Source organism: Anopheles funestus, chromosome 3RL, assembly GCF_943734845.2.
Source record: "Anopheles funestus chromosome 3RL, idAnoFuneDA-416_04, whole genome shotgun sequence".
Classification (NCBI taxonomy): Eukaryota; Metazoa; Arthropoda; class Insecta; order Diptera; family Culicidae; genus Anopheles; species Anopheles funestus.
The window spans coordinates 50,947,335-50,975,292 of NC_064599.1; the positions used below are offsets into that span (position 1 = coordinate 50,947,335).

At 37.9% G+C, this 27,958-nt stretch overlaps 1 protein-coding gene across 22 annotated transcripts in view; it reads right to left on the reverse strand.

The window, feature by feature from the left end:
* LOC125769606 (small conductance calcium-activated potassium channel protein) overlaps positions 1–27,958 on the reverse strand; it is a 140,233-nt gene that overhangs the window by 15,351 nt on the left and 96,924 nt on the right. For 19 of the 22 annotated variants that reach the window (XM_049438376.1, XM_049438381.1, XM_049438379.1 and 16 more), the window contains 5 exons: positions 21,811–21,906; positions 19,837–20,153; positions 19,651–19,755; positions 6,786–6,921; positions 915–1,025 (listed from right to left, as the gene is read on the reverse strand). In XM_049438376.1, coding sequence (XP_049294333.1) covers positions 915–1,025; positions 6,786–6,921; positions 19,651–19,755; positions 19,837–20,153; positions 21,811–21,906 — 765 coding nt within the window. Of the gene's footprint in view, positions 1–914; positions 1,026–6,785; positions 6,922–10,067; positions 10,204–19,650; positions 19,756–19,836; positions 20,154–21,810; positions 21,907–27,958 lie in introns of all 22 variants that reach the window. The other 3 variants (XM_049438380.1, XM_049438374.1, XM_049438394.1) reach the window with 1 other exon arrangement.

Consider the following 27,958-nt stretch of genomic DNA (forward strand, 5'->3'; position numbering starts at 1 on the left):
ATTTGAATATACCAAAATACCAATATATTAAAAAAAATGTTTTGTGATTCTTATAAATTTCTAGTAGAGTCTTTTAACTATCTCTTCGTGATCTTGTTTTATTCTCAAAATTAATAAGCAATACGCAAAGTAATACAAATGGTCGTTTTTCACGAATTAAAACAAAAAACCAGAAATAAAACAACAAAAGTGTGGAAACACGCTTTTTAGTATGCATAGAATATCAAACAACTACTCGTCTAATAAAATATTAAAACCCACGTAAAAACGTGTCAACGATTAAAAATCCGTATATCTTTCATTTAATGTTTTAAAATTTTCAGAGAATTATAAATATTATACGTACTTAGCCATTGCTTATCCGTGACGAAACATTGCGCGATCGCTAAATTTTTGCGTTTTAGAAGAACAAATTAGCACGTATGTACATATGTATCCCGCAGCGAAAAATTCTGTTTCATACATACCAAACCAATATAATTGAAAATTCAGTAGACATAACAGATTTGGAAGAATTACCCACGTGTGGTAAAGAAGTGGTACTTGAAACGGAAGACTTTTCCCAATTCAAACTTTCTCGTAGACTAAACCTGATACAAGTACTCATGGTGAGAGAAATTAAGTTTCGTTGGCAAACGATCAAACTGTTTATGGCTGACAATTTGTCAGATTTGGCACACCAAACGTGTGTGTAAATTGTTGCTTCAAGAGATCTTTACGGGGTGTAGAAAAAGTACCATTTCATTCTTTCTTCGCTTGTGCTGAACACGAGTATATCATGCTTTTACAGTCGACGGCAAAACTCCTGCAGCCGGTATCATACTACCGTGTGAAATTTGAAAACGAGGCGCTAATATTTCACTACCCTAGTAAGGCAAGTTACCGACATGCAGTTTCATCAATTTGCCACTTACCCGCTTGGTGAGCTGCGTATCCATCATAAAGTTGTGCACGTGCTTTTCCGCTCGCGTCAGCTCAAGCTTCCGGGAGACGACCGCCACGAGCAGTGCCGTACAGCCAGCGCCCTGTGTGCCCGGAACCGCGATCCAGATCGTTAAAAGTTAATTAGATTAGAGCGCAGTCGAGAGGAGAGGGACACAATGCGTAAAAGATGAAGACGAAAGAAAAACACCCATCCGCGGGGCGGGTGTTTGTTGGCGGGCGATGAAATTTTCCGATCGAATATCGTGATGGGAGCCGAAGCGAAGCCCACAGCCAGGAACACCATGCGGAAAAGGGGAAAGAAACGGAGAGAAAGAAAAAGAACAGAAAGAAAATGCGAACATATCGCTGATCAGTAATGGTGGCCGGTAACGTTGATCCTGCTGATGCTCTGACTCTTCCCTGCCGTACCGCGCTGCTGGGCGTTACAGGGATGAATGCATTTTGGGAACATCTCGACGAGCTGATTAAATTTTTCCATTTAGAAGTTTGGTGTTTTATTCGTACAAAGTATCGTGTAGTATCGTTTTCGGTGTATTTTTACTTTGGAAGGTTGTTTATTTCGTTTCGAGGTTAGATGGACAACAGACGAGAACGGGGGGAGGTTGGGGGGAAGGAGAGCGGAAGGGTTTCGTGGCAGGTTTCGTGGGTGTTGGGAGTGTGTACGTATGCATGCGTGTGTAATGTGTGATACACAGGATATTAAACCGGCATATATATGAGCGACCGTGCGGACGAGCAAGCGAGCAATCGAATGGCACACGTTACGCATGAACGAGCACCATGCAGGGGATGAAAAGAGAAAAACCAAAACAATCGAACAAAAACACCCGTTGGAAAATCACGTGGCGCGCACGAACTTTGTTGCGTTAGTACACGTACACGTACACGTACACACACACGCACGCACATATAAGCGCGTTGCTGCTTCGTCCTGCTGCCTGCCTGCTGCTGTCTACTACTTGGTGAGTTAAAGTTTTTGATTATGTCCTTCCTTTGTGTCGTTCGCTGTGTGGCGTTGTGCGTAATGGCTGGTGTGCGAACGGATTTCGGAATAAATGTAATCTTATTTTGCGTTGTTTTACTTTTAGATTACTGTGTTAAGTGAGAGCGAATGTTTTGGGTGCAAGTATAGAAAAGAATTAAGCATTGCCTCGGCACGTTATGAGGTGAAAGGGCATCGCGAAGGAAGATTATTATTATTTTTTTGTTGTTGTATCTTGCTCGATCTTCACAAAATTCATCTCATCTTCCGGTTGTTATGCAGCTGCTGCTGGTATTATTTGTGGCCATGGTTGAAGGTATATTCGTGCTACGTTCCCAAGCTCAGCATCACTGGGTTACTTCTTTTTTTTAATTTGCGGTACTGGAAGATACTTTTTCTTTGCTACCACTTCCGGATGGTGTGGATGTGCGTTGTTTTCAAACTGCTCGACAGCGTGCAAGAGATTTACGATCATTTCCGATGTGAAGTGAACAAAAAAAAACTGAAGATGTTAAGAAAACGCTCCCAAGCAGAGAGAGAGAGAGAGAGGGAGAGAGAAGGAAAAAATCATAACTGAAGTGAAGTGTGGCGAGTGTTCATGCGGGAGCTTTTTAAAAATGTAAAAGTTGTTTCCTTGTTTGATGTTACTTTTAGACTTTTGCTGCTTGGCTCATGTATTACAAGGGTTGTTTAGTAGTTGGGAAGTATTTTATTTTGTTACTTCAATTTTCAGCCCAATTGGCAGTAGTTAGTAAAGTGCCGAAAGCATATTTCAATATTAATGTATATTTTATTGTTTCATATCATTTGTAAGCAATTTGTTTAAGAGTTTGTTGATGCTATGACCGTGTTAAAATTGAAGACGAAAGCATTTTTGAACAAATATCCCAACTAAACATTTTTATTTTCATTCCCTCTTCGCCTTGTACTGAATGTAAAATCCATAAATATTTATTATCGGCAAGAGTTATGAATGAAAATAAACCACATCTAATGTCAAGTTCATGTAAACTAACTTGTTATTGAAAATGCTAAGTAACGACACGCGCAGCAGTTTTATTATTTATCACTATTGCACGAAAATATTAATGGAATCATAAATACCACCCTCGATAAGAATCTACGGTACGAAGGTAAACCTTCCGTGGCGCCAAACAACGTCTTGAAACCTTGAAACCCCCCACCCATGCCCGCATGATGGAAAGTTTTTCGGGCGCCTCCATAATACGTTAAGACTCTTGCCGAACCCAGAAGAGAAAGCTTTAAGACAATTTGACATTCGCACCACATATGATGAAGCCATGAATATTTACAACAATGAAGAGATTTGGCGATGGGCTCGTACGGTGTAAGTTACGGTGGGGACAAAAAAAAAACGCGTATCCAATTGTTGAGCGGATCGCGGTTGATACTGCTACGGGTGTGTCCCTTTTTCCCTGTTCGCTTATCTCGTCTATTCCACTAATAAGAAGCAAGCATCTGCCGGGAAACAGACCCCGCTATGGATAGGAAATCGTTTCATAAATCAAACACTTTCGACCGGCCCCTCATCCTAAGCAGCAGCAGTGCCCGCTTTGTCGGGCAATCTGGAACGAGTTGATCTGGAGTTTGCCGGTGTGTGCAGAAGTGCCGATGGGGTAGAAGGAGCAACGGGGAATGCTTGTTTGCCAGTCGCGCAAACAAAACTGAGCGAGATGAGATCGTTGTTTTTATGAGCGAAAGGAGAAAAACAACATCCGTGGTGAATGGCGCCGGCAAGAATGGCAGCCACGATTCGCCAACGGTATCATCAAAATGCGCACCGAGTACACCATTATACGATTATCTTGCCAAAGTTATTCCACATTTACGTGGTCATTCATTTCTTCAGTCGAAAATGAAACCAAAAAAAAATAGATTGGCATGAAATGTCAGCATGAGTTTGCAGAAAGTCATGTCGGGAAAGTGTAGGTCGGACGGGCTGCATAAGTTAAGCTAGATAGCTCGGTCGGTCGGTCGGTACCATTGTCGGTAACGATAGCGACGCGGCGGCCCTCTTATCAAGGTACTTTGGAGCGATTAGATGAGTTCTTTCTTCTGTCCTGAGAGAAAAGTGTAAAGTAGTTCCCGAGTGGAAATGTTGTGCGCAGAATGAATGAAGCGTACCCAAGCGAACGATAGGCATAACAGGCTCAATGAAGCACCTCGTTGAAGCAGTAAATGTGCGTAAAGGGAAAGAGTAATGTTTTCACACCAAATGTGTGTGCATCCGGTTGTTGGGTAAGGTGCTATGCTGTGATTGCAGCTCATGCTGATGCTTCGGAGTTTGAATTTACTACCATCTAGAGCAGTTTCCAATTCTCATGCTCCAGTGTTTGAAGCTATCAGTGAACTCAATATCCAGCAATTTTTGGGCTCAGATGATACAGGATTTCGCCCACTATTGAAAAGCCCTACTTACCCCTTGACGAGTACGTAAGTTCTCACCGTAAATCAGCTCTCATTAATAACAGTTATGCCTTTTGTGCGTAGTGCTTCGCAATGGGAGGGGCACATTTCAAGTGGTCCAATAAATTATGCCACATAAGGGCACCCCTGAATCGATCCTGATCCTGCCGGGGGGGGGTTTAATTCACGTTTGAGGGAAAGGAAGCGTGTTACTGTTTATGAAGTGACGGGGTATTTCTTTGGTGCTCCTCCACAATCGGTACGGATTGTGGGAAGCTTACGACACTACAATATCACACCGCCATTCCCTACCCTATCGCCATTGTAAATGCTATTGTCGGGAAAAGGCATTTACATAAATTTGCATAGTTTCTGTCCGTTGCGTCTTCTAGACGTCAGATTTACTTCAATAATTTATTGGCAACAACCGACGGTCCCGTAAACCCGTCTGGGTTCTACTGTCGGGGTTGTGTCCGTGGCTCATATGTGTGCTCATCAATTTTGGTAGAATTTCTGACTGATTCAGCCTGTGATTGCCTGTGGCATTTGGTTCGTCTGTGTTTGTTTTTTTTTTCTTTTGCTGTAAGTGTTATGTTCTTTTTGTTATTCAGCTCGTTGAAGCATGGATAAAGGAAGATTATTTAGAAGTAGCCAATTAAATATATCCCATGAAACAGAGAAGAACCATAAAATTGGACTGTTACTCAAGTATTGTTGCGCAAACGGAACGTATACTGGATCTGGTCAACAATGCATCGGTAAAAATGGTGGTGAGTTGGTCGATGTTGAGAGAAGAAATTTAATGGAGCACTCCTACGCTATCGCAAGCGTACAGTTGGGTACAAGAGCAATTGTTCCAGCTGAATTGCTGTGGCGTCAACTTGTTGAGAGGGATTGTTCCCATCACATACGTAAGGGAACCGTGTGTGGCTGTGTGCAAAGTTCCGTACGGAATATTGCTGTGTGGAAGGCGACTCATCGAGAGTCATAATTTACGGGCCCAGCTAGTTGCAGAAGCACGCACATGCATATTCATTCCACATCTGGACACGTGACACACCGCTTCTGTCAGCCGGCATCACATGGGTCACTTTGTATGCAGCAGAAAGAATGAGGATCATTTCTCAGGGCTGTATCAACGTTCTTGGCTGCTGGTGCTTCCACTCCAAGCATTCTCTAGCGCCCTCGGGGAGGGGGAACCCGTCGGCGTACCATAGCAAACACTGAATCTTTTTCTCTTGGTCGTCAGTAATGTTTTGCTTTCTCTCCTTTTTGTGACCTTTGGCGCTGGGGAGATGATTGCAGTTTCTTGTACCATTATGATCGTCTCGTTCGCCCAGGGCGGCTCTTGCCTTTCCGTTTGGGACCAGGCAGCACACTTCGACGGAAGGTTGTGCTGATTGATCTCCGTCGGGCATGGTTCGGTTAGGTTTATGCTCGGTTGTGCAAGGGAGATTAATAGCGAACCGTATCTATTCACACCCGTGGCAAACCCGGACGATCTAAAGGCACCGTATGGCTCGACGGGGATTGACACGTTTCATCACAAAAGGCACCAACGAAGGTTGTTTAGTTTTCTTGCACTATCACGATAAACACAAGCAAGGATTCACCGTCCATAATGGTGGAAATGAATGCAGATTTGGTTCATTGGAATGTATACAAAGGAAACTTATCAGAGACTGTTGAAATGTATGCAGAAAATAGGATATTGCGCATACAGATGGTGGGACATTGGCCAAGCAAAATAGGCGATTTATGAGAAGGTTCTAAGGTACTGCAAAGTTTTAAGTTTAATGTATGTTAAATAAATCAATAAAATATCTTAGTGGAAGCTATTTCATTATCTAATTTCGATGAAAGTTTTGCTTTTAGATATTTATTACACCACTATCTAGAAGCGGCCGATGGTATCTTATATACTATTTTTGTATAGCGATTTTATTCGTCGTATTTATTACAATCGGGGAAATATTTGCGGACGTTTTGTGGGATCATTATTTCTGTGATTCAAGATGCGAAAGTGTACAGTAGCGTACTAATGAAGGAAGTTATATATTAGACGAAACAATATGTACGTTCCATGTAAGAGTAGAGCAGAATATGGCTTACAATTAATAAATAAAACAGTGTACTATTAAAAAATGTGACATCTATTAGTAGTAAATGGAAGAATAATCGAAGTGTATCGAAAGATTGTGGCTGCTGAATGCTTTGAAATTGGTGGTTGTACGCTTGTAGATAGATGTTTCGGAAGATAAACAAAAGAATACATAGGAAAAGTGGAAAGTAAAGTTGTGTAAGAATAGACTTCAGGAAGGAGGAGATTTTGAGAAGGTACGCGTATGCATTTGAAGGGCGAGGAAAAACATAAAACAATAACGCAAGAAGTACGAAATGGAAAACGAAAAGATTGTTTCATTAAACTCACCATAATACCAGTACTGACTGCAATACCACGGCCACAGTACGTGTTGGGCACGATATCGCCAAAGCCAACACTTAGAAAGGTTATCGCGATTAACCACATGGCGTTCAATAGATTGGCATGCTCTTCATCGTGAAACCTGTAGACAAATTGTTTGACATCCAAATTATGCGAGGTTTGTTCTTGGTGTGATGATAGGTAATAGTTTTTTTTATTTTTTGCTTAATTGTAATTAATATTTCTTTTGCAAAGTTGGGAGCAAGCAGTGGATTGTTCTTGGTGATACAGAGACAGAGAGAGAGAGATAAAGAGTAGAAGGGAGAGTTATATAGAGTAGAGTTTAAACAGAGAGAGATAGGGAGAAATAGAAAGGGTGTGTGAGAGATAAAAAAGGGAAAGATGGAGAAATTGTATGACGAACTTGGATTACGTGAAACGTCTCCTTTCAGTTTTTAAAGGGCGGTAGTGATGGAATGGAAGTAGGTGATCGAAGAATATAGTAACAAAAATGTACGAACGGTTAGATTAAAAGAAATGGACACATTAGTGAGAAAGATAGAGAGAAAAATAGAGAACAAAAGGAGTGTAAGACATAGAGAATGAGAAAAAATATGATACAAAAACTGGAAGAGTAGTAAAGAGTGGAAAAAGTAGAAATTATAAAAATATATGAATAAATACATATCGAACCATACTTGGATGGTGCAGTACGATCCTAATCCAGCGTAAAAAAGAAAGATGAATTATACAAAACATACGTCAAGAATACAGAAAAACTTAAAACATAATTCAAACATGGATAACTTAGCATATAGCGATGCTAATGGAGCAATTTGAACAAACGTTTTCAACTGGCCTATTTGGTTTTGTCTCTGATTAGATACCGGGAATTGGATTGATATGTTTCGTTAAATTGATTTTTACTTTCTACATTCCTACGTTTTGATGAACCTTTGATGTGTGCTACCAGCTACCATCGCGCATTAGCCAATATCGAGCAGCGTGCTGTTTATACACAGCTACAGCAATGAAATCAACCAACCAACCAAGAAATCGAGCAATTCATCTTAAATTCTGTATTTACTTTTAGCAACGGAAGCTGCAACATTATAATCGCATAAGAAGAAGGATTGCCGCAGGCGTTTTTTTCCCCTATCACGGATGATTTAAATCAACATACAATATTTAACGCTAGACAGCAAGTATGTTGTTGGCATGTTTTACCATAAACTGTCGTTCGATTGAAGTATTGAAGAGGCGTACAACATTAAAAACGAAAAAAAAGTTAGGCAACCAGGTATTTTCTGTTTACGTGTGTTAGTTCAGTGTTAATTCAATGGACAAACAAAAGGAAACAGAAGGAAAAAGGAAGGAAATGCCAACTGTGTAACACAATATAAGCACCACAAGTCAGTTGATGGGTTAGAAAGGAAAACCAAAATAGAACGAATAAAGCGAGAGAAAACACAGTGGGGTGATAAGACAAGAACAAACAAAAACACAACACAAACAAACAAACATATGACAACAAAAAAACGCAACCATTGTACGTTTGCTAGCCTTCCTGCACGTTGCACAGCTAAGCGTACGAATATGTGGGATACAGTTTCTTTTTGGCACACTTTGCACATCGTTGCAAATCACGACAAGACACACTATACAGACACAGTAAAAGATTTTCATTTGTAGCATAGTTTGTGTACGAAGGTGGTGTTTTTTTCTTTGTTGTTGGTTTTGTTTGACGTGAAAGTAAAAACAAACCACACCTACACAGCAACACACATACACACACCCACACATTTAGCACCGCCGTGAACTGTCTTTACTGCAATTGTTCCCAGTATGAAGCGGCTTTTTTGCCCTTATCCCTTATCCTTTATGCTACGTGTAACACTGTATGTGTGTACGTTAACGATTTTTTTATATCTTGCTTTAAATTGTGAAGGCACATAAAACAGCATATCCATCTACATAGATGAAAACAGAAGCACACGACAATGTCAACAAAAGGGCTGCCGAAAAGCCGCCCGCGTTTACGGAGAGCGCGCATATTGACCAAAAAAGGAGCAAAACACAGCACAGCAGCAACAGCAGCACGAGTGAGGAACACACAGGAAGTGACACGGATGGTCTTGAGCAACGAGCAACGAGAGCAAGCAGGGAAGGGAATGCAGAGGGGAGAGCACACGTTGTAGGTGGAGATTGTTTTCCGCTTCCGAAGCATTGTGTTAGTTTTTTTCTTCCTTTTCTTGCTTTTATATCCTTTAGAGCACTTTGTTTTTAATAATTAACACCGTGTATGCATAATGCATCCGAGCGAGCGAAGGGAGGATGGTCACGGGATTTAAAGTTGTCCTTAAATAATTTCCAATTTTCAAGGGTGCAAATGGCGGGATGGAGCAAAATAAAACAACAACAAACAAAAAACCCAATCAAGCAAAACCATTTAAGATTTCAAAATGGCATGCTCACTGCTAAACCCTTCTTTCGCATATTAATGTTTGCATTTTAACGTTACTAAGATGGGAGACCACCTTCCCGGTTCTGTGGTTATCCAGGGGCCTATGGTTATTAAGTTTTATTTGTCAACCCAAAAAGGCTCGGTATAGAATGTAAACAGCAGTTCATTATTATCGTGCGTGTTGTTTAGCATGACACCGCAGCGATTGAATTTCCGCATCGCAGCAACCAGGTGTAGGGTTAGTGGGAAGTTGTTTGTTCGCAAAAATGTGTGTGTAGGTAAGTGATGTCACGGTAAAACACAGAGCTGTTTGTTGTTATTGTACGTTTGTACGTTTGTGTCTAGCCACACCAGTTACACCAACTTTGGTAGTGCAAAATATCGTGATTGTAACAGTGTGTTTGTTAAAGTGTGTACAACATTTGTTTTTAATCGTGCATTGGTTTGTGGTGAAGAAGGTGATAGCAGCACAACGACAACAGGAAGAATACAGCGCGTACCAGCGCATCGGCTTAAGCTTATCGTTTCGCCAACATCGAGGGAGATTAAACCCGATCGCGGCCAGGTTTAGTGTCTGCGCGTTTAGATTCGTATGCTAAGTGTACGCGTTGTGATGGTAGTTTAAGTAGTTTCAGCAGTTTCGAGACACCGCTGAGCGCGTATCAGTGTACGGAGGGAAGTGTGTGTCACGTCGTCATGGAAGTTGTTACCGTGTCCTCTGTGAGGTCCGGTACGTCAAGATGTACGAATTGGCAGTCGAGTTTTGTTGCTGTTGTGTTGTGGGAGATGGGAATGATACCCTGATTGGACCGTTCTCTACTTACCACCATTCCGCAGGTTAGCGTGATTCCCCTTCCGCAGTACGTGTTCGGGACGATGTCTCCATAACCGACACAGAGAAACGTGATCGCGGTTAGCCACATGGAGTTCAACAAATTGGCATGTTCCTCATCGTGAAACCTTCCGTTACCATCCAACCCGCCCCATTATGTGTGCCGGTTCGCATATGCCGAAAGGAGTTTGACGGCGCAGTTTGATTGGGACGGGATGTTTTTATTTGATTTTTATTTGCGTATGGTTGTTGTTGTTGTTGTTTCGTTTCGTCCAGGGTTTTATATTTTTGTGTAATTTTCAACACACACACCACCGCCAGGCGCCACAGGTGTGATGAGGTCGTTTATGTGTGTGTATGTGTGCGTGTGTGTGGTTTTGAGTTTGTGTTGGCAATGTGTGGTTTGTTACCGAAATTGCACGTTAGCCACAAGAGAGGAACCGAGATTTTTGAATAATGGTCGAAACGAGGATATACATGATTGTCGGTTGTCAAGTGTGGTGATATGTGATAATGTTGTGCATCAAAAAGTGAGAAACACCATTTATCCGAGGAAAAGCACCAAACCGAGTACATAGTAGGTAGGTATGAGTTGTTGTTTTTTTTTGTTTTAAATGTTCGTGTTCCATTAATTGATTGCAGAACGCAGCGTGTCGAAGGTATTGACACAGTTATGTAGATGGTGTTTTTTGTGTGTGTGTGTTTTTATCACAACATACATGGGGCGTCGTTTTGTAAGTGTTTGTAGAACATTTTAGCAGTGGTGGTGGTCGTGGTTGTGGTGGTGGTTGGTGTTGTTTACACGATGAAGAAAATGTGATATATAGAAACAACGAGCAACGGATGTTAGAATAGTAATATAACTTTGTTGAGTAGATTTGATTGTCTTATTCTGAAGAGGAAATGTTTGTGGGAACAGAGGATTCGAATGAATATGTTGATTTGTATTTTTTTCGGGCAGAGTGTCGTTTTTCTTTTGGCGTTTTTTGTTTAAAAACATTTAACGTTTATGTAGGAACATAGCACACCATTAGAATTTCATTACTAATCGAAATGAAGTTCGTAAAAATCATGACACTCGTTTTATTTAACACAAATGCTAGTTTTTTGCATAGTTCATTAACCGGTACAGTCAGTTTAATCGGTCATTCGGAAAGCAAACAGTCTTTCTGTTAATACTTTCTGTTTGCATAAACATATTCATTCGAATTATGTGCCCAATAGATTTTACACACAAACACAGAAAGGACAGAGTAGACAGATAGTAGTTACAATCAATGTTAGGCACATAGATGGAGATTTCACACAAAGTATTACTGATTAAGCGAACAGAGACTATGAAATAAGAGACCGCATGAGCTGCCATAAACGATCAACCAAGCAAATGGTAGTTTGACAGGTTGATCTGTACTATGAAAAAAAAAAATGTTGGAACTGAAACACAATTAACATACATTGGTTTTGTTTTTAAATTCTCACATCGAATGATACGGTAAACACATTGAAACATTGAAATAAACTATAATAATTCACTATACAAAATTTTGCAATGAGTAGAGCAACATGTCTCGAAACATTATGGTCTCTGAAGTATACAGATATAGTAGTCGATGAGCAAAAGGAGAAGAAGATAGAAAGTGAAGTATGTAGTCATGAGGATAGAATCTGAGCAAAGCCTTTAGAAGTGATGAGAGAAGATAGGTATAAAGAAGGAAGGATTGAAAGTTGAGAAAATTAAAGATTATTAAATGCAATGGAAGAGAGATGTAGGATATGAAATCGGGAAAGCGAGTGTTACCATAACGAAATTTAAAAAATTAAATACGTATATGGTATGATTTAAACATAAAAAAATAACCAAACCATAAACCAGTAGAGAATGAAAAACAAAATGGAGAAAACATAAAGTGCTTAGGATATATTCGTTTAATGATAACGATGTAATGTTGATAAACTGTGGCCTGTTCTGGTATAGCATAAACAAATTCTTCCACAAGATAAGAATGATTTGAAAAAATGTATGATGCCTTCAAATTGGATGGAAAAGCAAATTAAATCAAATGGCGGAAATGTAGATCATACGAATTTGTTTCTTTCTAGTAGCAAAAATCAAATAATGCGCTTTAGAAACACATTAACGATATTTTCGAAATGGTCCTTACCATGTTTGTTAGCTTTAATATTAGAAAGTTACGAAAGTTTATTGCGTAGTATTGGAATTGCCATGAAAATTAGACTGTATAGGATTTGTTTTGTTTCAAGGCATAATTTGATAGCAAGAAAAATATAATTCGAATATGATATGTTTTCAAATATTAACAATCAAATAAGCGATGGAAACTAAAGTAAAGAATCGCATGACAGTGTGGCTACATTGTGTTTATTGCTGATTGATACGCAGGTGTTTTGCTGTTGTACAAACGGTTAATTTGTATTGCCGATAAGTATATTTGTGTCAGACACCAATTATACAACAGGTAAATAATGTGGGGCCTGTTCCGTAAGTGTGTGCTATCAGTACCTAAGGTCAGTTCTACGTTAAAGCAAGAAAGCAATTTGAGTGGTGAATGCGAAATCCGCTATCAGCAAAACGAATAATGTTTGCATTGTATTTGTATTTTGAGTTGTTCCACTCTGTGTATCGATTGTTGCTGTCATACAAAGCATGTTTGCAGGTGATATGAGATTACATTGTAACGTACATCGCCTAACAAAATGGACTTGAGGAATGCGGATTGTGTTTTATTAATTCTATATGTTATTCCGGCTTTGTACTGTTTTAACAACGAGTCAAAATGTAAGTGATTTATTGTCAGAAATGCTCATGTAGTTTCAATATCTTGCTAGTATCCTGCAAAATGGATAATATGTAGCAGTTATCTAATATCAAAATATGGGCTATTACAATACAACACTTATTAAGGAATACATCAATCGTTTTTGCACTTCCACGGTTATTCCAGAATTTATTAATGTAGTAAATACATATAATATATGATAATATTTTTTCATAAAAGTTAGCAATTTTGTTCTGCTCTAGAAAATGTAAAAAAAAAAATTCTTGGAGGCTTTGTGTATGAAATACAAATACACATAGAAGGCGCCAACTAATGCCAGGAGAATATGTGATGTATATATTCATTATTTGATCGAAATGACGCATTAGATTGTTGGTCAGATTGAATGTATTATCCGATACCAACCGACTAACCGTATGATAAAACTAACTAGCTTTGTTATTGTCTTGCTCCGATTGTTTTTCATTTTTTTCCTTGGTGCAAAAATTGATCTAACACAATGTATTTATTTTATTGTTTTTATTTTATTACATGATTACGGTTTTTGCCGTATTGTCAGCCACAGATGGCTGAGGTAATTACAATTTTCGCAAATTACAACACAATGTAATTATATTTATAAATCTATTCTGCTATGCCAAAAGCATGTTTGTTTTGCATGTGATGTTTTTGTAGCAACACACCACAGCTTCGAAAGAAAACGTTGTAATTGCAATAAAAAATATTAAATTATGTTTAATATTTATGTTAAATTAGACACGAATCATATAGATTTTATTGCAATTTTAAGTATAGGGTACCGTGTAGGGTTTAATGTTTAGGATAAATAAAAACACTGTTTATTGATTCATACTAGGCATAGAAAAACAGTGTTTGAATTTTCAATTCCAAATCAATTCATTTGCTGCATAGTGGTCCAAACATTCATAGAAAATTGCTTGAATTAGTTGAGAAATGTTTAGTTATTGACTGAAAAAAGACGGGAATAACATTTAGATAAATGCAACAAAAAAAATTGTTTATATAGTTAAAGTGCTAAAACTCAAAGTTTCATTAATTTATCTATGTTATTACGTTCTTTTTGGTTTAATTCGAGTCCATGATAGACAATACGCATTTTGCTTCTTTATCAGTAAAGTTTTAACGAATATTAAAGCATAATTCTTAAAAAAAGTTTTTATAGTTTCAGCGTAGATTTGCATAAAGTGTATATGAGAAACTTCACTCATTACCATTTTAGAAGTGACACTATAGCAATTAAAGCACAATAGATTTGATAATCTTGCGGCCCGAAGCTGTATGTGATAAACGGTGCTGGTCTACACGGCAGGACTGGGGATCAGATCCCACCAGGTACTTCCCCCCGTAGCAAAGGCTTACAATCCAGCTACGTGGTAAAATAAGTCTCGTAAGCTAGAAATGACCGGCATGACCTTAATGGTCGTTACGCCAAGAAGAACATTTTATAACGTCAACTAGAATGTTTTTAGTTCAAAAGTGAACTCAACTAAATTTGAATAGCTGCATTTTTTGATGAAAATTCTTCTACCACTCCCATTTTAGAATCAGTTTAGACCCAGATTATTTTAAGAAAATTAGGAAAATGAACTAATTTCAATTTCGAGCTTCTGAGCATTGATCTTCCTTCGATGTTCGATGTTCGAATGTTTCGAAACAGCTTGAGTTGTGGACTGGAATAAATCGGCGGAAGAAATTTATCGTAATAACAAACACACCATCCGTTTCCAGGATGTGATGTGGCTCAGTCAACCATGATGAGATGTCTGTTAGGTGGGTGTTTCAGTCTTCATACATTTTGTTTCATTCCACTGAATGCAGTAAAGAAATAAGGGCAAAGCAAACGGAAGAGAGAAATCATCGTCACCCGTTAAATTATAATTTAATGCTGAGTGACTATCAGTGTGACAGCAGTCTAGCATGATACCCACTGGACAGATAAACAATCTAGTAAGATAGTTTCCGCCACTATAAGATGTAATTATAGTCTGGTAATCGCTATTAATTCATGGTTTGATAGTGTTACAGGGTTTACAAGTCAATTTTAAATGTCAATATAATTATTCGTTTGTCCAGAAGCGTATTTCAACAAATCGACGAACATTCCCTTGCACTGAATTATAATACTCTCAACACTAATTTTAAATTTTTATGTATAATATTCATCTATGAATGTTTTCCGATTTTACTATCAGAAACTGTAAAAAATGAAGAATCATTGAATCTTTACATTGCTTGCAATGATAGTAAAAAGTTTTCACTTGTCTGATGAAAATAAGTAATATTTTTAAAATCACATCGCCGTTAAACAAAATGTATTTAAACTGGCTCCTAATCTCGATTTGATCGTTGCAATGCAAATGGATAGAAATTAATATACTCCATTATATATTATATTCTAATTTTTTAAATGAAAATTTCAAGTAAATTTCTCCAGGAAAGCGGAATGTTACTTGATTGGCTATCAGAAAAAAATAAGAAAAATGTATGTTTAAAATTGTCTTGTTTAGAAATTCCACAAAAACCGTGAAATACCATGCGCCTCCATTGCTTACCAAAATATGCTATACCAGGCGTCTCCATTGAAATAATATTGAAGATTGAAGAATTGGGATGAAAAAATCTCAATTAAAATAAAACATAATTATTATTTTTTTGTTCAATCTCTTAAACGCAGCGTTTAAACGCAATATTTTTAAAGTTATTTTCCAAGCACGTTACTTTAAAGCGTGCCGTTTCATAGGCAAATTAGGAATTTAACATCGTTTACAGCTATGTGGGTAAACCCAAAATGATACTGATTACAAAGCATGTAAAAAAGTATTGTGCGTCAAACTATTTTAATTTAAAGTTGCAATAGTTCAACATGCTCTATTTGTGCACATTGCAATAAAGCGAGGGAGCAATTTAAATCTAATTAAAAAAATGCTCCTTTTGCTGTAAAAGTTTTCTGACTGTGTGGAAATAGAATGCAGCTGACCTTATTGTAATGGTGGCGAAAGGGTCGTGCAGACATGATTTAGCACTGGTAGTAAGTTTTACGCTCGAGATCTATCTAGTTGCCGTCAGGGGGAAAATCGCACAAAGTATTGATTTCTTGTTCCCGTTTTTTCTGACATTAACGAAGATTGACTGTTGTAAGAAAATGGCAGTTTGGTAAAATGTTGCAGCTGCTGCAAGCAAACTAGACGAACAAATTGCATCTCGCAGTACGTCGAACTGCCGATGGCAAAGATGGATGGTGATGGATTAGAGCAGTTTGGTATGTGTTGGAAACATGTGATTTTGTGCATTGCTTCGGGTTATCTCATGAATGTCATTTCGTTATATGCAGTTGCTTATGGCCGGAACGTTGATAATAATGTTAATATTTTGGAACATTTCTGCCGTTTTGCTCATGTAAACACACGAAGAAGGGATACATAATTTCTGAACGACATGAGATGATTTGTGTGAATAACAAGCAGCAAAAAAGACAGTGCAAAGGTGCAGTTTTTAGCAGAGCATAAGGGTTTTAAGACTTTCTAGTGTGATTTTTTTTTCATACAAATTATATTGTAAGAACAACTTCACATCATGATTAATTTTCAAATATTCTTATGTTGTTACTGATGTGAATGTGATAGAAATGTCAAGTATTCTGGAAAGTATGAGTTATTTGTCTATAGTGTTGAAGTATAATTATACAAGACGTGTTATTTTATATGATGTTACAAGATTCCAGCGAAGTGAACAGTGTGTAATGATACTTGCTCTATAAAGGCAGCTGGATTTGTGGTTATTCTAGAAAAGAAATTGTTGAGTGCTTTCAAAGTGTGGAATGAAAAGAATGAATGAACAGATACATCATTACATGTATGCACTAGCGTAATGTGAAGAAGGCCAGTCAGGCCAGTCGGGAAGATATTTCTACTGCTGTTGTTGCCGCTGCTGCTGTATGTTCATGAAGTGGATGGTTGTATAATGATACATTAAATCATAGCCGAGCGTATATGTGGGTGATGCCACATGAGCATCTGAAAGCTGCTCGGTTTGCTGATTATTCCGGAAAAGTGGTCACCAGTTTGGAGTGCTCTTCAGACCCAACATCATTGAATGTGCGCCAAATGAAGTTGTGACAGAAATCCCAGACCACTGGGTGGATATTATTCAAAAGATCCATGACAATTTCAGAAAGTAAGCGGAGTAAATGGGTTTGAGGAGGTATTCTACGAAGAAAAAAACTACGTGGTAGAAAATACTTGAAAAGAGAAAACATCGATTCAACGGATCTGAACGCCATTTTGGAGGTCGGTCCTTTGCTAAGGTCATTGTGGTGCCAATTGGATCGGAAAACAAAAATATAATATTGTATGCTTCCCAAGGACAAACGGAGTTATCGGTAACCGACCCGAGACCAATCGTGCCCGGATATGTATAATCATTTTTATGCACCATTACACCAATTATGATAACTATTTTACACATGCCGCTTGCCTCAAAGCGCACTACTGCCTCAAGCAGTTAAACAATGCAGTTCTGTGCCATCATTCGACAGGGGCATCCAGGAGTAATGTTTTGTTATTGTACCAATCTATTTCAGAATCACGATAATCGTCGGACATTAGTTTATTTCATGTCATTTTACTTGCTGGTGCATTGGCCGGACGTTACATATGCTGAGGTAAAAGCTGTGATTTAATGGTCCCCTTTTAGATAAGCCACCCAATGAATGGTTTCGAAACACGGAGGACAGGTTACGGAAAATGAGCATTAACCGGTTTGTTCAAAGGCAAATTGAATTCCATTATTCAAGTTTATGTAACTCTACGATAGAAAATTGAGATCATTTTTTGTGTTGTATGTTTGCTGTTGTGATACATTTTAAGGTGTAATTAAAAAAAAAATACATCATAGCTCTGGTTGCGGTTTAACAATTTCGCAAACGTAATGATTGTCAACGCGCAGTGCTCATTGTACTTAAAATTATATTTGTAAAAAGTTTTTTTTTACCCTCATTAACACGGGGTAATTATAAAGTCTTATGTGACAAATAAAATAATCGGTACGTAAATAAAATTTGGTTGGTTGGTTGATTTGGTATATAAGAAATTATGCTGTATTATTTAATTATTATGTTACACTTAATCCACAAAATAATCTTCTTTTTCTTATACTGTTGTAGGTTAGGGATATGTCCTCCTATATATTGCTGAGCTGCTGTTTGTCTGTTCATAAACAGCACCTTACCAGACTCTGTATTGTCTTTTGACTTTTCTGAGTCACATCGGCGTAGCAAAATATTCGAATTTCTTATTCCTTAACTGGTGCTGTTGTTTGAACAAACGGCAAGAACATGAATTTCGTTTGATATTAAAATGCAACACTAAAAAGAGCCTTGCAGGTTCTATTTATTTTAATTAAAATTTCTATTGAACTCTTATTTAAGTTTTAGGTTTGCATAATTCATGCTGGTAACAGCAGTTGGTAACAGCACGATGCAGTGTGATACATTAAATTCAATTTATTTAAACTGCTCTTAAAGTTTTGTTCACAATACTAATTTTCGCCGCCGAATATATCAACTACTGCAATTTACATGTTTCAATGAACGTTTTGTTGCTATCCCGCTTTGTTTTGAAATACCTGACTCATACACAAAGTTATCAATATAAGCGATTAAAACTTGAGATAAAACTGTACATAGAAGAAGTTTCAGAAGCGTTCTCGAAAAATGTTTGGTGAAGAGTATTTGGAAACTCAGCAGAAAGAAAAATAACGATAAGCGATAGTGAAAATTACGCATGCGACATTTCGTGTATGTGTAAAGTGGCAGAATAGCGTGGCATTAGGAGAAAACCATGTCGTGAGAATGTGCGACTCGTTGCGTATGGATTAGTAAGTTCGGGGATTAACACAAAGTTCGAACAATTTAACGAATTGTTAGAAACAACTAAGCGGAATGCGGTAAGCTGCAGTATCTTTACATTAACGATTCTAAATAGCAAAGGAAGTTTTTAGCACGTTGAAATAAAACACAATCAGGTATGAAGAAAGCAAAACAAAGAGAATATTACTAGTTATTTGTTTATAAAACGAAAATATCAATGTTATAAGTAGTATATTACAAAAAAAAACTAATTTTCCGATCTATTGATTTATAGTTTGTTTGCAAAAAGCTAGTTGCACTGTTTTTTGACGCTGAGTGTAGTGGTGGTACTTATTGTTTGTATTTACAAACTTGATGAAATTAAAACATATTACATATTACAGTGTTAGTAGCGTTTTCTATCCATGTACAGTAGTGTAACAATGAATGACTGCACACATAACAGAGAACGACAAGAATAACAAGGTAAAGTACTTCATTGGACAGGGTTGTAACAGATGAAAGGCTAGGGGAAACGATCTAATAAACACATGATTCAAAACAAGGATGACACCTTTTTAAGAAAACAAAAACGTAAGGATTAAAAAACGACAAGAGGAGTAGAAGTTACGAATTCTAATGACATTGAGTTAGAGCACAGACAGAGAAAGAAAAGAGTGTGTGACAGTGAAACAGAGAGATAGAGAGAGAGAGAGGGAAGTAGACAGAGAACAAAATGACATGAACGTACTGAAGGAGCGAGTACAAGACGATCGCAAAAGATAGACAGAGGAGATATGCGGAGAGCGCGAAAGGGGGAGAAAGTGAGTGAGCGATACAGAAAGATAGAAAGAGAGTAGTAGAAAGAACGAGACAGTGTGATGGAAAATTGTGGAAAATGTGATAGCTACCTTTCACACTGCCGAAGCGTCCACGATGCGATTATCCACAGTGAAACCATGAACACTAGTAAAACCGTCCCGGGGCATATTGTCATTAGTGTTTTCAGCACAAATCTGCAAAACGAAGGCGGAAAATATGTACATATATCAAAACCCTTTCCACAGGGTGTCGGCGATGGTCTCAATGGTACGTACCGAGTGTTGAAATTGATTCGATTTAGCGCACCTATACTACGTGACGAGGCATCGGTAAATAGTTTCGAATGTAACAGCATCACACGACATATCAGGTACAAACGAAGGAACATTGGCAAAGATAACGCGACGTCGTACGGAACTAGTTCACCCCCGATGGCTTTGTTCTTATTAGCTAATTTGGTAGTCCATAGAAAATAATATTGACCTGGAATGGGATGCACTGCGCAGATTAGTAATTCTAAAGCTATTTGGCTCATTCGCTGCCAGGTCATCGCTATTCGCCAGTCATCTGCACAGTTGTCTATCATAAAAAGCTGTAGAGTAAAGAAAACAAAATGAAATGAAAATTAGCATTTTGTACCATTAATTTACGTGAAATATGTGAAATCAGGTGTAGTAAATGCAATAAACGAATGATCGTTTGTTCATATTTTATTTAACTCAGAACGGATTATATATCTCTCTATTGTTGGTTTTAAATGTTGCTGACCTCTAAGGTCACGCCGGCCATTTCTGGCTTACTAGACTTATTTTTACCGCGTAGCCGGATAGTCCTTGCTACGGGAGGACGGTCCAGAATTTGATTTTTTCCCCGGTCCTGTCGTGTGGTCCGGCACCGTTTATCACATAAGCCATCGGGCAGCCAAGTTTATATGTGTTTAACTTATAATTAAGCCGTTATGACATACAATTGATCATAATGAACTTGTAACAAGTTTAAACGTCTGAAATTTGATATTTTCCAACACATACGGTGTTGACCATACGACAATGAGCCTTTATTTCAATATTGAAATAAAGTTTAATAAAATATTGCAATTACATGCAATGAATAATAACTGTGGTGTATTTGAACGTATTTTGAAAGTTTCTAAAATTTGCATAAATTTGCATCTGCTTATTCTGGATGCTTTACAATAAAATTATTGAGAAAAAATTGCAATAATTTCATTTTTCTAAGATTTAAAAAAAATCTTTTTTAATCATAAATATTCTTTCATTTGAATATTTGCTATTGGTTCTGTCAGGATAAGTTTGCTGTGTCTATAAAAAATCTGATAAAATTGTTTAATTTTAAAGTTTGTAATAATGGAAATGACGCACTCTCTGTTTACCGAATATAGCAGGTCAAACAACAGAACAACAACTCAGACAAAAAAAACGATTAAAAACGAGATAAGAAGAGGAGCATACGTTATGAAAACGTTATGAATCCTCATCATCAGCCTGTACGGAGGCAAAACAACCAAACAAAAATGTTTCTGACCGTGCGATTAATGTTTGGCAATCGGCCAAATGCCATGTCTTGGCAGTTCACTTTTCCGCACTGTAGCATGAAAAGAGGCAACACGAGGTAGTATGAGGTGTGAGTTTTGAATTTTCATTTAGTCAGTTTTATAGAGCCATCGTTCAGTATTTGCCGAGATGGAATTATTGTGGTTGATGCACTATGCCAGTTACACTGTGAAGTCGGGCATGTGAAGGTGTGCTCCTGTACGGGTGAGTTTGTCGAACCCATACCCTGCTGCAAACTGTTTTACGCAGTTTGTCCTAAGCAGAGCTAATAAATTTTCCAGATTTATTTACGAGCTCAGGTTGATGGTCAGCTGGTTGTTGGGTTTAGTTAGTGTTAACTGCAATAACCGCAGTCACCCCTGACAGGACGTTGCAGCTGTAGCCACACAAAATGCTAGAGACTCCCAAACAAATCAGACCTAAGGAGACATTTTAATAACGTTGGACCTCACACCGACTAGATTTACGGTCTTTTGTCCGATGCATGAGTTGTTCTGTTCTGGTGAATGCATTGAACATAGCAGTAGTTAAGTTTACATCAAGTTTGAACATGCTCAGTCAATGTGTGTTGGTCAATGCAGTTAAAACTGTGCTTAATAACCTTTGCAGAAGGCTATCAGACGTCGGTTTAAAATTGTTGTTACCTTACCACTAGGGCGATAAAGTTTCACTCACCTGAACTTCCAAGGCGTGGTAGGCTACGATGAGCCCTAGTAAAATCACAGTCGATACGGATATTAACGTTTTTAAAGCGGTCGAATAAAAAGATGCCTGTAACGAAAAGGGTACAAAAGAACGAAACGAATCAATAACATTTTCTTACCGTTCTATGCAACACTTGTATTTTAAATACGTTCATTATGTGCATTATGTTCATTATGTGTGTGAACAGGATGAAAGTAGAAGATTAATTGTTTCTGTAATGGAAACTGATAGACCTGGTAAATTGAGGATATGATTAGCCATAATATGATTATGTGGTGAATCTGTGGAGTGTCGTAATACAGTTAGCTCGAGAAATCAACACATAGGAATCATTAAGATTGATTGTGCGATTAATGGGATGATTCGTCATAAAGAAAACATACGGAACGGAAATAGGTCGGCTTACGGTAGGGAAGTGAATCGCAACCCTAAAGTAAGGCTAATTGAATACACGTGTTTGCAACTCGTCGCAGTCGTTGCAGAAATTACGCCCGGCACGAGATGAAAGTGTGTAGTCCTTTATAGAAATTACTGACTATTTCTGTATGAACAGTGAATGGTTTTGGTAAGGATGAATCGAGCAAGAGTTATTAATTTTAAATTCACATAGTTATTGGAAACAAAGTTTCTGTTTAATATTCTTGTTGTATCGAATTAAATTGAATCATTGCGTAAGACTTCAATGCGATATATGTAAATCTCGTTTGAATTATGCATATTCCGAGTGGGCTGATCGGTTGTTTTTAATTGTATTTTAAATCGATTATGCTCGCATGTATCGTAATGCAAATGAGGCATCCTAAAAAAAACTTTAAATGTTTTAGATAAGCTCTATTGGATGCATTTAATTTGCAGTGTCAAAAGGAGTACCGTACAAGGATGGAGCACCACTGTATTTGAAAAATGTTTCCATCACCAAACTACACCGAACAATATAATCCGATCACGTGAGTTGTACCATTCCATGTATGTAATGTTCCATATTTGGTGGAAAATTTGCATGAACAGAAAAAGCTAGACTAATCACGGGTTTCCCCTTGATTGCTTCGTGTATGCGGCTCACTGGATTCCATTAGAAATGATTATTTACTAGTGTAGTTGGTTGAGTGATAGCTGTTTCAATGATTATGCTACCGAATATGATTACGATCCATTAGCAGAGCTGTATTTGCAACAGTATGGTAGTATCCAAACCATCCCTCCCAGCGAGAGTAGTTATTTATTTGCTGATTCACCAGTTCCGCTACAACTTCCATTTTTAGTGTTTCCAACAATCCAAAACATTCCGTTACAAGAGAGTTGAGGCGAAAAATTTAAATTTCTCATGATGAATGTAGATTATTATGATATGTATGATGGCCGGATATTTACTCTTCCACAAAGTTCAAACCGAGACCACGGACTGACGAACATTTCGGCTTCACTACCCTGCTACCTTTGGTAGTATCCCACCCACAAAGGCAAACATCTGGACGGATGTTTATTATTGTTGCTAGCCGATGGTACGGTTGGAGGGAATAGTCTGGACGGACGGACAGACGTTACTAGCATCCGTTCCGGAAAAGGGGGTGGGGGGGGGGGGGGGCTACAACAACTTCGTCACCGAGTGATCGGCCGTATGCACATGTTTACAGTTCATCGGTGCGTTAGCAATTATGTGTGTACAAAATAGCTCTTTGCTAATTACCCTACGTTTATAAATAATGCCAGGCAGCTAGCTTAAGACATTCTTCTTGAAGGAGTGCGCTGAGATTTTAAGGGAGGGCTAGCTAGCGACATCAAACGACGAGCTGATAAACGTTTTGCTGTGCATTACATATCACGACTGTTCGCCTCAATATCATTGATTTATCGCCGTACGCCGTGGTATGACGTTCGCCTAGCTAACGTGCGTGTTGAAGTGTCTGTGATCTATTTCCGGCAGAAACCACACGCAAACGTCAGCCACTAAATAAAGCTGCTCGAAAACTTCCGTCGCAGTGAAAGCGTCAGCTATTTGCAAACCCTTGAGCCATCCATTACACAAAGTAGCAACAGCAAACCGTGTTCTCGAGCTAGACTGAAGGAGTAATTGAAATTTCAATACTTCCTTCCTAGGCACTCTGCACTGTGGTGGTTCTTACCATCCGGTCGTAAGAATCGTTTTTGAGCATGTGCTAAACACTGCATTTACCATCCATTCGCTACCACCGAGTCGACGTGGGATCGCGTTTCCAGTTATGCAGGGCGCTTAGCGTAAATAAATTTCCTTTTGCATATTTTATTCCACCACATTCGATGGTCGATGCACATACACAGCGCAATTGTACCGGTTCGGTGCTGGCCGAAGGATAGCACTGCATTTATCACAACCATTTATTCTATTATCATATTTCTAGTACGCTCTACACTGACCTAGTTATCCAAACTGCATTACATTATGCTACGGTGGTTGTTCACAAGAAATGAGAAAAAGAAAAAAAAAGGTAACACAGTTGCATGCTGCATTTATTTCTCATAGTGCCGTCGGCACAATCACTCTTGGGATGGACGAGCGTTTCCAAGACTAATCTATTGTATCATTATTCTAGCTTTTTGCTACTCACGGATTTTGCCGTACCCGTGTGCACTGCTCATTTGGTTTGTTGAGATAAAGCACATTGGTTTCATCGAATGCAATGTGATCTGACATGGTAGGGGAAAAACAAGGATCGAAATACCGCAAGAAGATTATGGTGGGAAGTAAAAGAAATGGTGAATAATTATGCTGTAAGAAGCATTTCCAAGCGTCCATTCATTTGTCTTTGGGAGAGATAAAGTTGGCAAACATAGGATTTGTGACACGTTTATATTAAGGTAATAAGCTTTCGCGAACATTTTGACATTTGCAGCGAAGTGATCAAAGTTTTAGCTTTGGTTTTTGTTCAGATTTCTGCGAAATGGATGATGATGAAAAGCTTCTTCTCGTTAGTTCACTGATACTTATTAGTTTGACCATTATGACAAATCTGTTGACTAATATTGCCAAGATTGGACGAGAGAGCACACCGTGGATAAGATAGATTGACTGCAAAAAATCAAATCCATTGTTTTATCTTTTGCTAGCTTCATTTAATTCGTATCAGAATGTTGGTTTCTGTGAAGTCATCATAATATTTAAAATACATATAGATAAAGATGTGTCGAAAAGATTTTTAATTGCAATTTATTAAGTCTAACATGGATATGAATTTGTTTTCAAATATCGACGCAAAGCAAAAGGTTTAAGTATCTTTTGAGACGGTTTTTGAAAACTTTCATCGTGAATTTTATACTTTTTAAATGCATTTAATTCGTTTTTTTTGTTATGCACCTACTTCTACTCCTTCTTTTTAATGATCTGCAAATTTTGTTGCTGTTCCACAGTTTTTATGAGCGCATCTGCAGCAATGTTGGGGGATTTAATGGTTTTTATAGATGAAGAAGGATATTTTCAATTTTTTATTTCTACATTTTATTGCACAATCTCTACGAGCGGGACAAGTGGAATAATTTAGTTTGTCCGTCAATCAATCTTTCGGCAGCGCAGACGATGGAAGCAATAAAACATATTGCAAAATTTGCTGCTAATGTGAAACAAAGCACAACTTTATGAGCGATACGTGTTTGGAAAATTAAAATGACAATCATTGCGATGTGCAGTGCACGCTACGCTCTAGGTGTTGAGAGAAAATGTTTCTTTATTGTATGAATTTAAAAAAAAAAAATATGAACAATAACGATGTTAAGTGAACCGCATGACGGGTAAAAATGAGTTTCTTTCCCAAAAATGTCTCAACCGCATCGGGTACACCATAGCGTGAGCGAAAAAGGATCATTTACGTTTTGAATCTGCGGCAGCAGAAAGTGGCCACGATTATGTGTGTTAGATTTATAGCAAAAGTTTTTTTGTTGTTGTGACTTTTTAAGCAAGAATTTTACGTGAACAAATTGAAATCGGACACGGAAGCATGAAAATAGCAAGAGGACACCAGAGACTAGAGGTTTTGTTAGTGTTTTCTTAGTACTTTCGGTTGAGAAATTCCGCATCAAATCGATACATTGCGGAAAAGTTGTGACCAAATTTGTGTGTTGAAGCTTTCATTGTAAACGAAGAGAAATTTGATTCGTTTTTTGTTAAAGCCTACAATTAAAGTAGTGGAAATAATGCTTTTAATTGATTCGTTAATTATGAAGGATATTGAATAAAATTGTAATTGTGTCACTATACATTTCAAATGACAATGTGCCTTAAATAATGCATTTTAAATTTACAAGTTCAATATCGGTTTGATACAGAGAGTGTAAAAACGTCATTGTCATACTAAGTAGTAGCACGTTACGGTCGAGTAAAGTGATATGGTTTTATTTAAAGAAATGAAATATTTATTTCCGTTGAATTGGCTACAATAGCGTTTCCTACGAAATGTGCCAATAATGATTAATAGAGCGCTTTGCAACACATCGAAATTGGACGTGCAAAGATATTTTATTCTGCGAAACCATTCTTCGTTTCAGGTTGAATGTATTTTTAATGCAATGTACCACACTCGAGAATGAGTAGTTCATGCTATTTTAGGAATCAAAAGCGAAAATACTGCTTTATATACCACGAATTGAATAAAACATAAAAATCCGACTTTTTGTAATAATTGCAATAATAAATTATGAGTCGCATTAAACACGCCTTCGTGTCATTGATTTGGTTTTGTGAAATGTGCCAAAATCTGAAATTAAACAGTTATTACACATTATTCATGTTGCTAGTAATATTTTCACTTGGTATTAATTTGACACAAAACTTGTCAATGTATTAAATGTACAGCGGCAAACATCATGAAGATACACTTTCCAGCGCATACGGGTCGTTTCTATTGTGTGTCTTGTGCTGTGCACTCGAGAGGATTTGGCTGGAAAGCTTCTGATGTGGTACGTTTGTACTCTTTTTCCTCTAGATAGCAAGCTCGGCTCACTCACCGGTGTCGGCAAAATGGAACGATCCGCACCACCATTGTGGTGTGTTGCATTAATTATGCAGACAGCAATGCTCGATACTGCACATAAATTGAATTTTACGATTCACCAGGCATAAGTGCGATGTTGAGGGAACGCGGTTCTAGGCAAAGGTATGATTTAATTGCACTATTTTGAAATATTTCCATTCATTATAACCAGCTCGTTTGTACTGTCGTTTGCTTGCGAAGGGAAATATGATTGAAATGGATATTTAATTCAATATTTTAGTTGCATGATTCTTATATGCAAGATCAACCATTATGATGCTGAGTTCCGATATGTTTAGGTAAATGATACAATTTTGCCGGTTTGGGTTTCATTATAAAGTACTAAAAAATATCAATAAAGTCACATTAAATAGTTTCTATGTGAATAGCATGAAACATCGCTTAATATGGTCAAAATCTACCTTCATTAAGCGAAATGGTATTATCGATATGAAATAATATCATAAAACAAGAAGTTATGATAATGCTCATTTGCATTTAATTTGGTGCCCTGATCGGGTTTTACTTTGGTACATTGTTGGTTAGGCTTCAAGAAACTGTGTCAATATACAAAGTGACGAACGTGTACCAAGACCTCAAAAGCAAATGTGTATTATACGATAACGGGTTCTTAAAAAGGGGTCTATAAAATGAGATTATCGACTAGATGTTAGATTGTCCCCGAGATTAGAGAATCACGGTTCTCTAAGCGGTTCCCATGGTAAGCATTTGGTACCGTTGTGTTGAACAACCGGTTTGAAAATTTTGTGTCTTTTTATGGGCAATTTCATTATTTTCACTGCATTCGAAGCAAAGGTACAAATCGGACACAGCAGTAAGCAAAACGAGAACAGATTTTGTGAAAAGACAATTTTACAAGACCTTGTTTACAAAGCATTATCCAGTGAATCAACCGATGGAAGACTTTCGCGTTGCCAAGGTGCTACTTTTCGGGTTGGGAAAACTTAACAATCGTACATCTGAAACATCACAGCCACATGCTTTGGTGAGTGGTGTTGGTGTCATCCAGTTCCCAGTTGGAGATTTCGAAGAACCATTCGAGTCCCTTTTGAGAAACCGTTCTGCGGTTTTTAGTCTTCTGTTCTGGTCTAACCAAG